At 40.9% G+C, this 16,525-nt stretch overlaps 1 protein-coding gene across 1 annotated transcript in view; it reads right to left on the bottom strand.

Annotated features, from left to right (window-relative positions):
- Window positions 1-3,445: 3,445 nt before the first annotated feature.
- hk2 (hexokinase 2) overlaps window positions 3,446-16,525 on the bottom strand; it is a 30,549-nt gene continuing 17,469 nt past the window's right edge. The window contains exons 12-18 of the mRNA XM_078250078.1: window positions 15,260-15,379; window positions 14,063-14,158; window positions 13,035-13,134; window positions 12,666-12,849; window positions 9,581-9,736; window positions 6,341-6,577; window positions 3,446-4,709 (exon numbers count right to left, since the gene is read on the bottom strand). Of these exons, the coding sequence (XP_078106204.1) occupies window positions 4,565-4,709; window positions 6,341-6,577; window positions 9,581-9,736; window positions 12,666-12,849; window positions 13,035-13,134; window positions 14,063-14,158; window positions 15,260-15,379 (1,038 nt within the window). The 3' untranslated portion in view covers window positions 3,446-4,564. The remainder of the gene's footprint in view (window positions 4,710-6,340; window positions 6,578-9,580; window positions 9,737-12,665; window positions 12,850-13,034; window positions 13,135-14,062; window positions 14,159-15,259; window positions 15,380-16,525) is intronic.

A 16,525-nucleotide genomic window follows, 5' to 3' on the forward strand; every position in this document is an offset into this window, starting at 1 on the left:
GCATAGTTCAAATGAATATGTACGCAATTGGCAATTGGATAGTCTTTCAACCAATCAGACCAACGATCTGGGTGACGTAGCAGCGACAGCGGCATCAACGGGTTGCTGCGCTTCGGTGGCCGAATGTAAACAAAAAGCTGCTTGGTCGCTTCTCCATCGTCATCGTGTTAAACCCGCCAACAGCGCGCCAGGTGGATAAGCCAGTTTGTCATTGGTCCCCGCCAAATTGTAATGGAAGCAGGATAGATAAACGTACAGGTTTCCAGCCTGAGCTGCAGGGCGAAATCAGATCGGGCTGGGTTTACCCAGTCTAACAGGTTGCTGCCATAAGCAGCATTTAAGAGCCTAATGGCAGAAGGAATGACGGAATTCAAATATCTGTTGGTTTTACATGCATCAAGTGGATTCTTTGTTGTCCTCGGTTGCCCTCTTGAGAAGTCCTGCAGCTGTCTGTGTACATAATGAAAAGCAAAGGGGAAAGTACACAGCCCTCACAGAAAGGAGAGCCTTTATTCAAGGTGATAACTTTGGACATGTGACCAATTACAAAAACTTGCTAATTGCTAAAGAGTGATAGTTGCCAATTTTTAACCAGCTGATGCCGGATGAAGTCATCCGGAGAAGTTTAACCGCCAGGGTAGTCTCGCTTTGCCAGACCTTCCTCCACAGCACCTCAGAGTTGGGTCTGGCTAGTCCACACAGCATTCCGGGATGGGAGAAAAACGTGATCTGGTTTATTGGCATTTCTTTAAACCAATCACAATCGTCATGGGCGGCGCTAAGCTCCGCACGGAGCCGCTGCAAAATAGCCTCGGGAAGGAACTTGTTTTGGTGGAATATGTGTACCAGAGCCAGTCTACAGAGAGCCATTTCACTCCCTATTTAGCCCCATTGTACCGAATTTGGTTGCAGTTCCACCAGAGTTCCACTGGGGGTGATTGTGGTCCAGTGCTAAATGAATGGGACTCTATGGAGCTAGACGGCTAAATGTGTCTCTTTCGCCTGATTGTCGTTGAGAAATCTCAGATTTGATTGTAGTTTTTGCAAGTTCAACATGGATTATAGGTCGAAAGTTGAATGAACGAGTACTTATGTCCTTTTGATTTCTTACAGGTTGAGTCGTTGCTACATGCTAGCATTCTGCTAACGAATGCTGATTGGTCAGTGAAGGACTGATTACGATCGGAGATCCTGCTTGACGGCATCCAAACCAAAACCAGAATGTCAGAGTGAATATTTCAGCGTGGTCTTTAAAACATTAGCAAACCTCTTTCTAGCACGTGTATTGACAGGGAGAGTCTAACCTGTCAGCTGTGTTGTATTAACAGGGAGAGTCTAACCTGTCAGCTGTGTTGTATTAACAGGGAGAGTCTAACCTGTCAGCTGTGTTGTATTAACAGGGAGAGTCTAACCTGTCAGCTGTGTTGTATTAACAGGGAGAGACTAACCTGTCAGCTGTGTTGTATTAACAGGGAGAGTCTAACCTGTCAGCTGTGTTGTATTAACAGGGAGAGTCTAACCTGTCAGCCGTGTTGTATTAACAGGGAGAGTCTAACCTGTCAGCTGTGTTGTATTAACAGGGAGAGTCTAACCTGTCAGCTGTGTTGTATTAACAGGGAGAGTCTAACCTGTCAGCTGTGTTGTATTAACAGGGAGAGTCTAACCTGTCAGCTGTGTTGTATTAACAGGGAGAGCCTAACCTGTCAGCTGTGTTGTATTAACAGGGAGAGTCTAACCTGTCAGCTGTGTTGTATTAACAGGGAGAGTCTAACCTGTCAGCTGTGTTGTCGATGCTTCGAGAGAACAAAGGAAGCGACTCAGAGCTTGCCGTAAAGCAGTATCTCTGGCCGTATATGTGTATGACGTCATTGACATTTTAAAAGGCTTTTTAGAACAAAAAAGCCACTTTAAATAAATCTAACACCCAGCAGTGTGTATTTTCTTAGCCTCCCCTTTCGAATGCAACATTCAAATTACTAGACAAAAAATGATATCCTGAGAAAAGTGGATTTTGAGGGGTATAGCTCCATAGACCACCATTCATTCTGCACTGAATTCATTGAGCGCCCCCTATATGGAACCAGAGTGGAACTGCAACCAGTTCAGAGAGTGGAACTTCTTCCCTTATTAGAAATTCTTTGTGTGTAAAAGTAGTTTTAGTCGTGCAACAGAAACCTCAGATTGGACAGATAGTCTAGCTAGCTGTCTGGATTTACCCTGCAGAGATCTGAGGAGCAGTTAACCACAGTCCTCACAAATCCACCGGAGGTTAGAATTCCAACACAAAGAAAGCAGAAAGTAACGGATATCCGGCCGAAAAGACATGCATCCGACGGAATTTCCTGCGGCACCGGAGCAATCCCGGAAGTGGAACGTTGTGGATATATAGACTACCGGCAGGGAAACGCCGACCTCTGGGTACTGGCGCCATTCATCATGCAAGGTGCACTATGAGTTCCTGCATGACGACACTTCTGTTGACGTTCCAAGTAAATTCCAAACAAAACAGAGCAAGCTCGCCCCTCCCCCCGTATTTCTGTAACTGTCATGACCAACTGTCACTAACCCCCACCCCCTCCCCCAACCATCTTGTCGGTGATTGGCTGGAGTGGTTTGTTGTATTTTGGTGCCTATCCTGTGTCTCTAGTGTTTGTTTGACGTTAACGACCCCTGTGTTGTCTCCCGAGACCGGGCTTTTTCACAGTGTATTCAGGAGGCAGGCAGCTAGGGGATCAAGGAGAGATGACTACGATTTCAGACAAAAATGAAATCGCGCTGAAACCATGCAGGAACTCATAGTGCACTCTTAAGGGACAGGTTGGCGTGTAGCCACCCTCTTATTGTAGGTGTAACACTTTACATATTAAATTGCATGGGGTTCTGTATGTTTGCAACATGGATTCAACACACTTGAGGTGCTTCGGTCATTTGCCACTGCTGGGCCTCATCATAAATCCTCAGCCAAGACCTGTATTTTCCTCTAAACATCTATACTCTCAGCCAGCAAAACATGCAAAGCCGTATCATGCATTGTAAAATACTATCTAAACAGATTCTCTGTTGTATGTCTACTGCACAATTGTCTTTTCTCAGTCGGGGCACACCAAGGCATGCATCGATGCCCATGAGAAAGACATGGAGATGTTTGTGCTCACTCAAGCAGAGCGTGACCTGTTGTGATCGGATATCTGCTGCAGCTGTAGCGATCATCTCAGGGATCCTGCCTTTGATTCTCTCTCAGTCAGAGGGCTGAGCCATTTATAGTCTCTCTGTGGCATCCTGCTGTTTCTTTAATTGTTTATACTCAGCCTCTCTTATCTTTTCAGCATGGACTGCCTATCTTTCTGCACAGACAAAAGTCCTTTTTCTTGATTTTACATATTTATTTGACTGCTGTAATATTTGGCACTTGTACAAAGAAATAAAACAGCCTGATGACAGTAGGTTGAATGGACACACTTGTTTATTTGTACAACCATTTGAGGAATATCAGGTGTTTTGACAATCTCCCTTTTCTCCAAATTGTGTCTCCCTAAGTATCCTATATCCTTAACTCAACTCATCTTAACTCTTAACTCATCTATGCCTACAACCATGTCAAAACCATGTATTACCTTAAACATCGTTCCATAACACGTTTTTTTTTATATTCACCAAACAATTATTCTTATACACTGTTTATAAGAATTTCAGAGATAATTCTAAGATATAGCATTTATATATTTTAGATCACTTTAGGAAGGATGTATTAAGCAATGGACCGATGTAGTGGGTGGACATTACAGGCAATCTAAGATTGTGATGATCGCAATGATACGTATTAGTTGAAATGAAATGAAATGAAGTGTTTTAGCAGCCATAAAATGAATAAAAGCACAAACAATTACTTTCATAAATTACCCATCAAATTGCCCTGAGGCCCTGGAGCAAACTCATATACTATATACTGTATGTTTTAATTTCCTTGAACTGTCAAACAATGTTTCTTTTCCTACACTGTATTGGTTTTTATACTCCAAATTGTTTTTGTTTTTTTTAAATTGGTTTTCTTTTAAAACCTGATGATTTTATGACCTGTTGGAATTTGCTGCCTTTGTGAAACACTTTGTAACATGGATTTAAAAAAATGCTCTATAAATAAAGATTATCATTATTACTAAAACTGATATATGATTTGCTATGATACACATGTTGTCAGCAGGTAGGAAACCTGCAGGTGTGAAGGTGCAAATAAAAGGAGGGAGTGTATAGACAAAGAGCTCCACAGCTCGTAACAGTTATATTTCACAGAAGATGTAACTCTTCTCTAACACACTAACTAAACTGTAAGTTCTGACTCCATCCTATGCAATGTCAACTCACACCACAAATATTCCAAACACAAACCAAAAACTTACATGTACATATGTGTATGAACCCACACACAAAATAAATCAGATTAAACATTTCAGTACTAAAAGTCTAAACTCAGGTCAAGGTGTATACAACTTTATTTTGGTGACCTGGTACAGAAAATCGGTCATAGTAGCTTTGGGTTCTACCTGTCCACCAAAGTCTTGACGATTCAGTGCTGCCCGTCGCTTTTGATCCTACAGGCCACAGCTGTGATCAGTGCTGCTCCTTTCCCACTTCCATCCTCGGACTTGTGGAAAGTCACCTGGCACTGTGGCGCCAAATCCTGCAACGTCTCTTGCATGATGCTGGAGAAACTTCAGTAAGAGTGAGGAAGGAGAGAACATTAAAAAGGTTTAGTGTTGAACAGGAGTTACATGAAAATCTCCCCCTCTAATATATGGTGCACACTTAGTACAGGGTTTCTACAGGTTTCCCTAAGTCAAATTTAAGACTTTTTAAGACCATTATGAATGAAATTTAAGATCTATATCAAGACATCAAAAAAACAAAAAGCAAAGTCAGATGTCAGAGTCCAGAAACATTGTCTGAAACAATTCCCCAAGTTCCTCATTGGCATTATAGGACTAATGTCTACATTGGCTGCAAATGTTAAGTTGCATGTTGGTCTCATTTGTAGTCGTAATACAGCTAATTATACAGTGGCACACATAAGTTTATGAACCCATGCTAAAGTTGACTAAAAAGAGGAATGAAAAAAAATCATCTTTTGGAAATTTATCTTAATGCCTTAATTAAAAAAATGAGGAAAAATCAAACCTTTAAGGACACCAATTTTCTTTGTGAATGAATAATGTATCGTAAATAAATAAATGTTTTCCTTAAAATACAGGGGGCATAAGTCAGTACACCCCTATGTTAAATTCCCATAGAGGCAGGCAGATTTCTATTTTTAAAGGCCAGTTATTTCATGGATCCAGGATACTATGATCCTGATAAAGTTCCCTTGGCCTTTGGAATTAAAATAGCCCCCCCACATCATCACATCCCCTTCACCATACCTAGAGATTAGCATGGTTTTATTTCAGTTAGACTAATAGCTGGTCTGATTATCTTATGGAAAGTACCCCATGCCAACTGAAAATTGGTGTCCTTAAAGGTTGGATTTTTCCTCGTTTTTTTTTTTTTATTAAGGCATTAATCCAAAAGATGATTTTTTTATTCCTCTTTTTAGTCAACTTTAGCATGGGTTCATAAACTTATGAGTGCCACTGTATTTGGAGTAGCGACAGAAAGAACTACAACACCACAGAATTAAAATGGACCCATTTTAAATTATTTAAGACCTAGAACACAATACTTATTTAAGACTTTAAGACCCCGCGGAAACCCTGTCATTACATTATAGGACTGGTGTCTAGATTGGCTGCAATATAAGTTGCATGTTGGTCTCCTATGTAGTCGTAATACAGCGAATTATATTTGGACTAGCGACAGAAAGAACTCCACAGAATAAAAAAAAATAATTCTAAAGTGCCGCGGGAACATTTCAATGAGCATTAGAGGTAGCATTACAGTGACATAGGAAAATTAAGACCTGTTTGTTTGTAGAACACAATACCTCAGCACATTTTAGACTTTTTAAGACCTGGTGGAAACCCTGTAGTAGTAGAGTATGAATAAACATAAAGTAGCTGTGGTAAATATGAAATGTGAAAATATCAGCACGCTCCTGATATGGATTTGACCTTCCTTATGGTCCTGCAAGTGGTCCATCAATTATGTTGATGACCTTCTGTAAGTCTGAGATGAGTCAAGGCCAGCTGCCAGAGCAGAGGAAAACATTTTAGCCGCACCACAACAATTAATAACACTAAGTTAGGACTTTAAAATCTATACTTCCGTGTCCTGAAAACCCAAGGCTCTGGTCAACTAGAGCCAACAAGACTGGTTTATTACTTTGTGTTTGGACATGATTGCTCCTTACTGAGGGTGTGTCTTATAAAGGGTGCCGTCCACTCCCACGGTGATGGAAAGCTGATTCAGGTTGCGGTTCTGTCGTATCTTGTCGACCACAGCAGCTAAACCAGCACCACAGAGCTGAGCTGCACGGCGTGACACCAAACTGCACACTTCCTTCACCAGTACGGAGTCGTCACATGTGGAGCTGGTGAGGCCCAGGTGCTGCAGAATTGAGCGGATCTGTCGCATGGCCAGGCGGTCACTTTGGGGTCAGAGAGAATCAGGGTTATACACATGAGACAGCTCGTACTATGCATGTTAAGGACTTCCGTTGTTGCATTGATTTTCATTTATTTAAACTTGCTTTAAAGGGATGATATTACTGTAGGTTGAATGCCATTGTGCTGTTATGGAGACAAAACACTGTTAAACTGCACTTCATCCATATAAAAAAAATGGTTTTATGTGATAGTAAGCACTATCATGTAGATAATGTAAAGCTGCTTAAAGATGTGTGACCATGTGTCACTGATTTAGGCCACCGGCGTCAGATTTATGTCATATATCGCAAGCGTGATAATACATGCTTCATCAGGCTCACAGTATTTCAGTAATATTTGGCACAATTTATCAATCATGAGATTTCTAAGATGAGACATTGTCTGTCCCAAAAGCAGAAGCACAATATCTCGGAAATCCCAAGAAATTGACTTGTTTAAATCCCACCTTCAGACACATTTAAAAGTATGTTAAAAATACTCTTTTATGATTAATATTGTGTTTAACATGGTAACAATTCAAAAACTGGAAGCACATCTACGGTTTCTTCCTCATTTAGAATTTCTAGATCTGGCCTCGTCCCGCCACGCCCCCAGGAAGTGTGCTGGGGTTTAAAGCCAATTTCACATAGTGGCCAAACAATGGAATTACAACTTGTGTGTCTGTCACGTGATGCCATGAGGCATGTTTTCCATAGATTTACATGCAAAAGAGATGTGTGTAAATCAGTGGATACTGTATACTTTCATGGCTTTATGCGCTACTGATCAACTCTCTTGGGAATGACCGGTAAAAGAGCAGCGTGCATTAAGATGGATAGAAACTGTGAAAACATCTCTCTACAAGTCAGTATAGTCAAGGTCAGACATTTAAGGGGACATTAACATGAGAAAAACTTATTTTTGAGTGGATTTTAAGTAGCCTGGTCCTACCAGACTCTGGTACATTTCATTTGTACAGAGAGTCTGGCCTCTCTCCATTGACAAGTGTTAACTTCCTTGAAGGTGGGTACTCTGTTGAAGTTTAAAACTACTGGATCTGCCCAGAGCCACTCTGGATCTGCCATAACCAATCGCTAATGTTTCGTCGTGACGTATGTCATGCGCATGTGCAACAAAAGGGGAGACCGACAACAATCGGCTTATATTTAGCACTAGCATCGCTAGCGTTAGCCTTAGCCAACTCCTTCACCACTAACAGAGCGAGCTGGAAAATCTAACTTTTCCTGAACCCCGTGTGGAGGAGGGCCACAACATCATGGCCACCAACAAAACTCAGCAAAGATTGTTCTTGCTCGGGCTTTAACTTCTGGATATTCTGCAGCGTTGCTGCCACAACGGACCGAATGGCTTCGCTCGCATCTTTCTAGCGCACGTCCTCAACGTCATCGTTCTCAGCCACTCCCTCTGTTCACTGATTGGACCACCAACTATTTGGCAGGAGAAAACCCAAGAATACACCGCGAACCCAGACGGAGTACTGAAGGGAAATGAAAATTGAGCAGAAGTATGTAGGAGGGCGGAGCCAGGCTAGACTTTAAGGTTAAACTTCAGCTATAGTCAAAATGCATTGGTCACATTTCAAGCAACACTAAATGCAACAAAAAATATGCATGGGTTCCCAACCTGGCCACTTCAGTGTATTACCATTACCTTACCATATCACTTTTTACGGTTGTGCGTCGAATCGACGGCGTACACTCGCAGACCCCTCTCACTATGACTCTAGAGTCAGTACTCGCTCCAAAACTAATCGCCGTCACTCTCTCACTTCTCCCTCGCTCTATCACACACTCCCCCCACACAAACACATGCCGGCTCAACACACACACCAGCACACAAGTATAAACATCAGGCCACTTACGTAGGCTACGGCGAAAGCTCTGCGTGGAGCCTCCGAAGGACCATAAAAAGGCCTTTAGTCCGGTATACACTGTTGACTCTGCTGCTATTAATCACACCACTGTCACTATCTTTACCATGTCAGTGGTCTCCAAAATCTTTACTCTACAGTTTCTTACTCATTCTGTTTCCGTTTATGCACCTCCTATTATTTATTTATGTTACTGTATATACTTTATTTCTGTTGCTTCTGTTGTACAGCTGCAAAAACCCAATGTTCCCTTGTTTATTTCGCTGGGGATCAATAAAGGTGTATTTTATTATTTAGTCTACTCCTGCACTAGGTTGGTGTGTCCATTTGAACCATTTTTGGTATTTTGTACCCACATGGTTAAATGCAAGTAAGTCCCTTCAGATAAAAGCTGAGCGAAATCACTGTAATGCAATTATCTAACTATAAATCAAGGACCATCTGTTTGTGTGTGTGTGTGTGTGTGTGTGTGTGTGTGTGTGTGTGTGTGTGTGTGTGCGCTAAGAAAGGCTGAAGCTTGACAAACACTATAACATATTAAGTTGCAGAAGATTCACCACTGCTAAACAGAAAGCAGAAGACAACATCATGTAGTAATACAATGTTTTTTTCTCTAAAGTATGTGTATGCATATATTAATTGCTTGGGGGGCCAGCAATCGGCTTGTTCCAAACAGTCACGTTTTGAATGTGCACTGCACTGGTGTCAATCTAATACGGAAGCCGTCAGATGGTGTGTTGTCTTGGCTGAGCACCAACCAACTTGTTTCCTTGTGATTGGCGCTGTTTGTATTCAACAAATCCTAGTTTTAGAATAAAGATTGACATTTTTAAAATAATGCTGCTTCCTAGATGTATATGCCTTCATGGCCCTTGAACCTGCTGTCTGTGGCTAGTGGATGCCACACTTGTAATAACCAATTACTTTGTAGATCTGACTAATGTGATCTCATTGATAGCGTTGGCACATCATTAATGCTCAATTTTGTTTGTGGCTTTGAGATTTAACTGCAAATTCTTATGGTTTTTATTTTAGCTGTGTTAAGTGACCACAGTTACCACGGTAAACAAGGATGAGCTAAAGAGAGCCACTGAGACTAGTCTGTAATACTCACCTTTCAATCTGTGACAGGAATTTTGTCTCGAAGATGCACCGGGTCTTGAGTCGCTCGGACAGTTTGCCTCGGAACAGTAAGCCCTTGGCAGTAAAATCCATGAGCACATTCCTCACTATCTCCCCCAGGTACATGCCGCTGATCATCTTCTCATACCTCAGAGAAAGAGACACACAAACTAAAGACTTTCCACAGCAACACATTGGTTACATTCGCAATATTCACATTTATAATAGTATTTACTAGTTCTATCATACTATAAACATTTATTTTATTGTGGGAAGACAGAGAAAATGTGCTTCTTTTTGGTGGCTCTTTGGGGCAGGGGTAATACAAAAGCATCCGAACAGCATGAAAACCAAGGCACTCTTGTTGAAGAAAATCTTAAAAAGCCTTGATTGGTGCGGCTAATGCTATTTTATTTTCTTCAACAAGAGTGCCTTGGTTTTCATGCTGTTCTGATACCATTTATTTAATCAAACGAAATAGCTCTAACTTTATTTTAATGAATGAAAGTTCCGACAGCAAACAAAGATAGCCGAGTTCTAACACAGGTGGGTTTAGTGTCATAGTAGGAAAGCACAGGTGTATTCAATAACTTTAATGATGGCTGCATTCCACTTAGGTGAGGCCCTGGCTCACTGGAATACCTTACTGGGACAGATGGAACTGAGCCATCGCTGATGTTATTAACGACACCTGTGCTTTTTCTACTATGCCAAGTCAACACGTCTCCTGTGTCAGGGGCTGCAATCAATTATGCCCATTGATAACAGCTGCTATCATCAATGTTCTCCCTGATATGTCATAACAGACAGTCCAGACAAGCTTCTTTCAAGAGGAAAAACCAACTGCTCCAACTAATAATAATGTGGTTTTTACTGTAATTCCATCAATCAAGGCACAGGAAGCATACAAAAGACACACTGTCTGCATCATGTGTGTAGTGCCATTTCTTTACGTAACGGAGTGAACCTACTGTATGATGTGAGCCAAGCATGCATGTGCACGGTTAAATTGTGGCTTGGTTCGAAGGTTAGGCTATGTAACCACTGTTCCTACAGTGGCAAGTTTACATGAATTGTGGTCAACTATAAATTTAAAATGAGAGGGTGGTTTGCTGCTCTTTCATCATTACGAGTTAACAGCTAGCTATAGACAGAGAAAAAATGTCATTCACTGTGCTGCTCAAACACTAACACGGCAGCTACCGGCAACTTTTAGGGTGGAATGTTTTTTTGATCCTCAATGAGAGTCTGTATCCTTTTGTTTGGCTGATGGGCCATTAAAGCATCACCCCTCTCCACCTCTACAGTGCTGAGTAATGTCCATAGCAGCAAGGACACACAACCCCCCCCACACACACTATTCACAGCCAGATAGCTTATCTAACAGCTTGAACAAATATGGTGTACTCTTAGGAGTGTACAGTAAAAAGGGCTATTTTAGAAAAAAATATTTTCACGCTGCCACCCGACGCAGCAATAGTCCAGTCATTTGCTTGGTGTGTCGTTCAGTTCAGTGAACAGTTAACACAAAACCTAAGAGGTTTCTGTGAGCTACTCACTTTCTGTGAGCTAAATAATATTCTATTTGGTTCTATCTGATCTGAGTTGTAATAGCGTATAACCTGCAGTGTACAACCTAAAAAGCATGAAACACAAATGCTGAAACATCGTAATAAATTTCAGCATTTTTATTTTGGCAAGTAAACTAAATGGTAAATATAATCACGGTGCAAATGATTACATTATCACATTTTGTCTAATGAGAGAATGACAATAGGTCTCCTCAGCATTTCAATTTGTCACTCTCTCTCTCTGTGCGCAGTCATTCAGGTCAGTAGGACTGGCTTCTCCTGAGAAATGTGATTGATTCCATTATTTTCTGGCTAATAGAGTCACATGCCTTGGCAATGTGTATGTCATCTCCCTTTATTGTACGACCAAACGACAGTGACACACTAGTTAAAGCCACCAAAGATAAATGCCTTGCAAGTGTGTAACAGAGTTAGGAGACACAGGTGGGCAGAGTAAAAAGCAAAGTTTGAATCAAATGTGACCTATTAGGACAATCAGAGGGGGGTAACAAACCTCAAATCTGCTGTGCACTGAATCATTATAAACATAAATTGCAGCTTATTATTTACTGCTGAAATAAAACTGATGCAGCTCAGGCAACAATCTGTACCATGGGTGAACCTCAACTGCAACAACTAATCAAATCATATAGCCAACTGTGTTTGGATTGACAGCATTGTTGATAGGTTGAGATATGTTGGTAGTGCCTGGTGGTGTCTGTGTTGCCATAGTGACATAGGAAGGTGACATACGCTGGGGGAGTTTCTTTGTGTCTTCTGGGTTTAGACGCTGCTCTCTACTACAGTGCTTCTTTTCTTATCCTCAATTCTTTGAAAATAATTTCTTTAACTAAAGTGACTAACATGTTGCATTCAACTAGCATTAATTGTAACATTAATGCAAATACTGCCCAAACTCTGGGTACATAATGGAATAAACGAACTACCCAAAAAAATCCTGTTGAAATACTTCAGTCATTTTAACAGGAATGTTTTTGCTAAAATATTGTTTCTTGTTTTGCCCCGGGTGCCCCCATCCTGAGAACTTATGCAGTGCTTTGAAATTAGCATCCTGTGTCTCTAAGAGAGCCTGCACAGTGTCCCTGCTGCTTCCAGATAGCTCCAGGAATCTCAGAGTGACTGAATGAGGATACATATCTTACATGAAGATAAAGATCTCACTCAGCACAGACTTTGTATTACTACCATTACTGCCTTAATCACATAAAATAAAATGTACATACCCTTTTTCACATTTTAGATAACACGTTACAGTGCTAAATAGACAGTTCCCATAAAGAGCAATTCACACAGATCTTTTAATTTGATGCACAATTCTTTTTTTTACAGAAATGATGTGAAGGGCTCCACCTGTTCTCTGTCGCTAGTGGCTGTCTCAGGCTGTCTGTCCTTGGCACCCTCTCGCTTATCACTAGTGTATACTGTATTTCTGACTACATGTGATGCTGACATAATTTAATATGTCATAAATGACCCAACCAATACCTCTGTTTCCCAGGATTGTTAGAGCAATCATCCACAATGCGATCAAACTGGGTGCAAAAGTCATCAAGTTCGCCATTGTCACCAAATGCTCCCCACTCCATGTTGACACACATACAGCCGTCATCACCCTCTACCAGTTCAATGTTCTTCATTTCCTCCATGTAACAGGCATTGGTCCCCGTGCCTGAGTTAAAGACCGGTGGAAAGGTATTACTGGAAGTACTGTCATGTCATGTCAAGTTGACAACCAGAGAGACTAAGACAAAAAAAAATCACTTGTTTGCTCACATTGAATTGATTATAATGTTTAAAATGGCACAATGAGACTTCCACCTTCCAGAGAGGAAGGTGAGGGGTTGACAGACTCACCTACAATGAGTCCCACTTCACATTTGGGGTCCTCATAGCTGCAGGTCATCATGGTTCCCACCGTGTCATTAACGACCGCCACAAAGCTCAAGTCAAATTCCTGGAATCAGCGATAAAGTGATGGGAATCTATTATACTAGAAACATACAGTAGTAGCCTAATTGTTTGCACCAATAACCACCTATGCTTTAAATCCAGAGTCCTAAAAATAGCAGATCTGTAGTTTCAAGTAGTTACATATTAAATGTGCTGAGATTCTTCATGTAGTTCAGCCTCTTGCAGTCATATCACCAGAGAACAGGAGGTGACTTTATACATACATTTTACTCTGAGGTCACTTTAGCTTTAGAGAATGAGCTGATTTCATTATTGTCCTAAGGCAAGTATACAAAATGCATATTTACATTACCTATTTCTGTTGTTTGTTTTTTTAACTATGATAATCCTTAGTACCTGAGCCAGACCCCATAACAATGGAATATATTACAAGATGCTGCATTATGCAGAGGTTCAAAGGGGATCCTGGGCTTAAACTGAAACCCTGAGTGAGCGTTCAGAATAAGAACAAATATATATACTGCACGTATAACTGTAGCCCCTGGAAATACCCCCTTTTGAAAGTATTTTTGTGTGTTTACATATAATGCATAATTGAATCTGTATTCTGTTCAGTAATGTATTGAGACATGTAGTTTTATTATAAGTTATGCATTTCTTCACCTCGCCAGTAGGTGGCTACATAAGTAGTGTTTTGTGTTACAAGATACTGCAAGAAACCATAGAATGAGACACGTTTTCAGGTGGTAGTCAAGGCCTGAAGTAAAAAAAAAAAAAAAAACACAAAGTGTGTGTGTGCGGTGATGTACCCTTGAACTTGCTGTTTCGTGATAAGTTCTTGGTCTCCACTTCACAAGCAATAAAAAGCTGTTTGTAGGCCCCTGTGGCTTGTAAGCCACTTGGGTATACTTTTTTATTATATTCTGTGTGTCAACATTCACAGGCAATGTACTTGTGATGCGTTTACTTGCCTTTCTGCGGCGGACAGCATCTTTAAGTAACGTGATCACGTCTTGTCCCTCGCAGCCGCTGGCTTTGAAACCCTTTGTCCACCTTAGAAGAATGCCCTGGACAAATGACAATAGTGATTTGTCTGTGTGACTTTGTTAATTATTAATTATACATATGAATAGAGATAAATTGCACAATTTAAAATCTAAATCAAAAGTTGTTGTGTGTCGCAATGAAAAATAGTCATTAAAATGTTGCCACAGTGTGATAAAGAATGCACTGTGCTTTTCTGATGTCTTTGTTTTGGATCAACCTGCAAAAAGAGGATTGATTAGTTGATTACAGTACTTTCTCCAGTTTGAAACATAAAAGATTTTTTGTTTCGCTACATACTTTTGCCTTACACAATATAATGGGACTTATTTTAAATGCACAGGTAAAAAGTGGTAGCAGGGTTTGGCCTTGTGGTTCCCCAGAGCTTAGTAAGCATTTGCTTGAGTTAGAGACTTTGTCACTCTGTGTAGACAAAGATTACTTTGCAGGGAATCAGCTTTTAACCAAACATGACAAATAACTGCAGTCCGCTGAATCTTAGCATACTTGATGAACGTTCCATTTGGTGGGCTGTCCTCTGCCTTTGCCTACTATTTTTAAACTGGAAAAACAAGGCAGCTTGCACACTTATATAATCCACCAAAACATGTTTCTTATATGAAGCCATGGCTGAATCTTTTCTAATTCCAGACATTAGAAACCTAAAAGGTAGTGATTTAGGGTTTAGTTTAAATGCATAGTGTAGAGCTTCTCATTGTTCTCATCGGCTAAACTATACTCTCCATTGTTCAGTGATCTATATCTATATCCTTCTTTCTAAACTCATGCTGATGAAAACCACAGGCTTACTTCACTTCATACAAGCCCTGGGAACAAACGGTTATTGTTTCTGCCAACTTGAAGCTGCAGTGGGTGGAACGGAAAAGTGAGACCTTTTCCTGCTGCTCTCCCTCTCGCCTCTCTGTAGCACAGCCCACTTAAATTACAATATGCTGAAAGATTATCATGGAATTTTCGCCAAAAAATGCCAAGAACAAATTGCCTACAACTTATTGTATTCACACCTGAAGTTCAGGAAAATGTGCAAAAATACAGGTAGATTCATTATGTTTTAATTTTAATGCTAATTGTACACTTAAAATGCATAATGAATCAAGCATTACCTCATCCAGTTTGCTTTGATGACAGGGGAAGGAGAATGTAAATCCCAGAGGTAAGGATGCTCCACTCATGCCCATGTATTCCAGAAAGTCGTTGATGCAGTACACAATGTGGCTGAAAAGCTGGCACATGAGAGACAGGAAGTGTAAAATACTTAAAGCTTTAGGGCCCTATCGTGCACCAGGCGCAGCGCAGCACAAAGCCCGACGCAAGCGTCTTTGCTAGTTTAAGACTGACACAGTTGTCAATTTCCCGCCCAGCACCCGTGTCGTTTAAATTGCAAATGCACCTGCGCCCATCTTTTAAAGGTCCCATGATATGATGCTCTTTAGATGCATTTATATAGGCCTTAGTGGTCCCCTAATACTGTATCTGAAGTCTCTTTTATATAGACCTTAGTGGTCCCCTAATACTGTATCTGAAGTCTCTTTTATATAGACCTTAGTGGTCCCCTAATACTGTATCTGAAGTCTCTTTTATATAGGCCTTAGTGGTCCCCTAATACTGTATTTGAAGTCTCTTTTATATAGGCCTTAGTGGTCCCCTAATACTGTATCTGAAGTCTCTTTCCCAAAATTCAGCCTTGGTGCAGAATTACAGCCACTAGAGCCAGTCCCACAATGAGCTTTCCTTAGGATGTGTCATTTCTGTGTCTGTAGCGATTGAAGAGGAGAGGGGGGGGCAAGGTGGAAAGTGGGGGTGTGGCCTTGACCAACTGCCATTTTGCTCGTTTGAAAGCCATGATCGCTCTCTCTCATGGGTGGGCCAAATTCTCTGGGTGGGCAAAGCAGAGAAAGGGGGGGTAACCTTGCTCCTTATGACGTCATAAGGAGCAGGATACCCAGGGCTCGGTTTAGACCTATCACCATTTCTAGACACTGGGGGACCATAGGCAGGCTGGGGGAACTCATTAATGTTAAAAAAAACCTCATAAAGTGACAGTTTCATGCCATGGGACCTTTAATATAAAAAAGTTCTGAACTAAAGCTTTAAATAACAAAGCAGTCACTTCATCTCTCACTTCGTCTTTTATTTTCTCTCTTTTTCCATGAAATAAAGCTGCCTTCAAGTGCGGTCGGAAATGTTGGTTTTCCGCTACCACAGAAGCTACAAATAATTGCTTTTGAAAAGCACTGAAGCTCAAAAAATGGTATTGGGGACAGCCCTAGTAATCATGCATTTAAACAGATACTTCACAATTCACACTTCACAATTCACAATTTATGATGTATGATGTATGTCAGAGGGCCAGTTTCAAACATTGAAAG

Source organism: Sander vitreus, chromosome 5, assembly GCF_031162955.1.
Source record: "Sander vitreus isolate 19-12246 chromosome 5, sanVit1, whole genome shotgun sequence".
Classification (NCBI taxonomy): domain Eukaryota; kingdom Metazoa; phylum Chordata; class Actinopteri; order Perciformes; family Percidae; genus Sander; species Sander vitreus.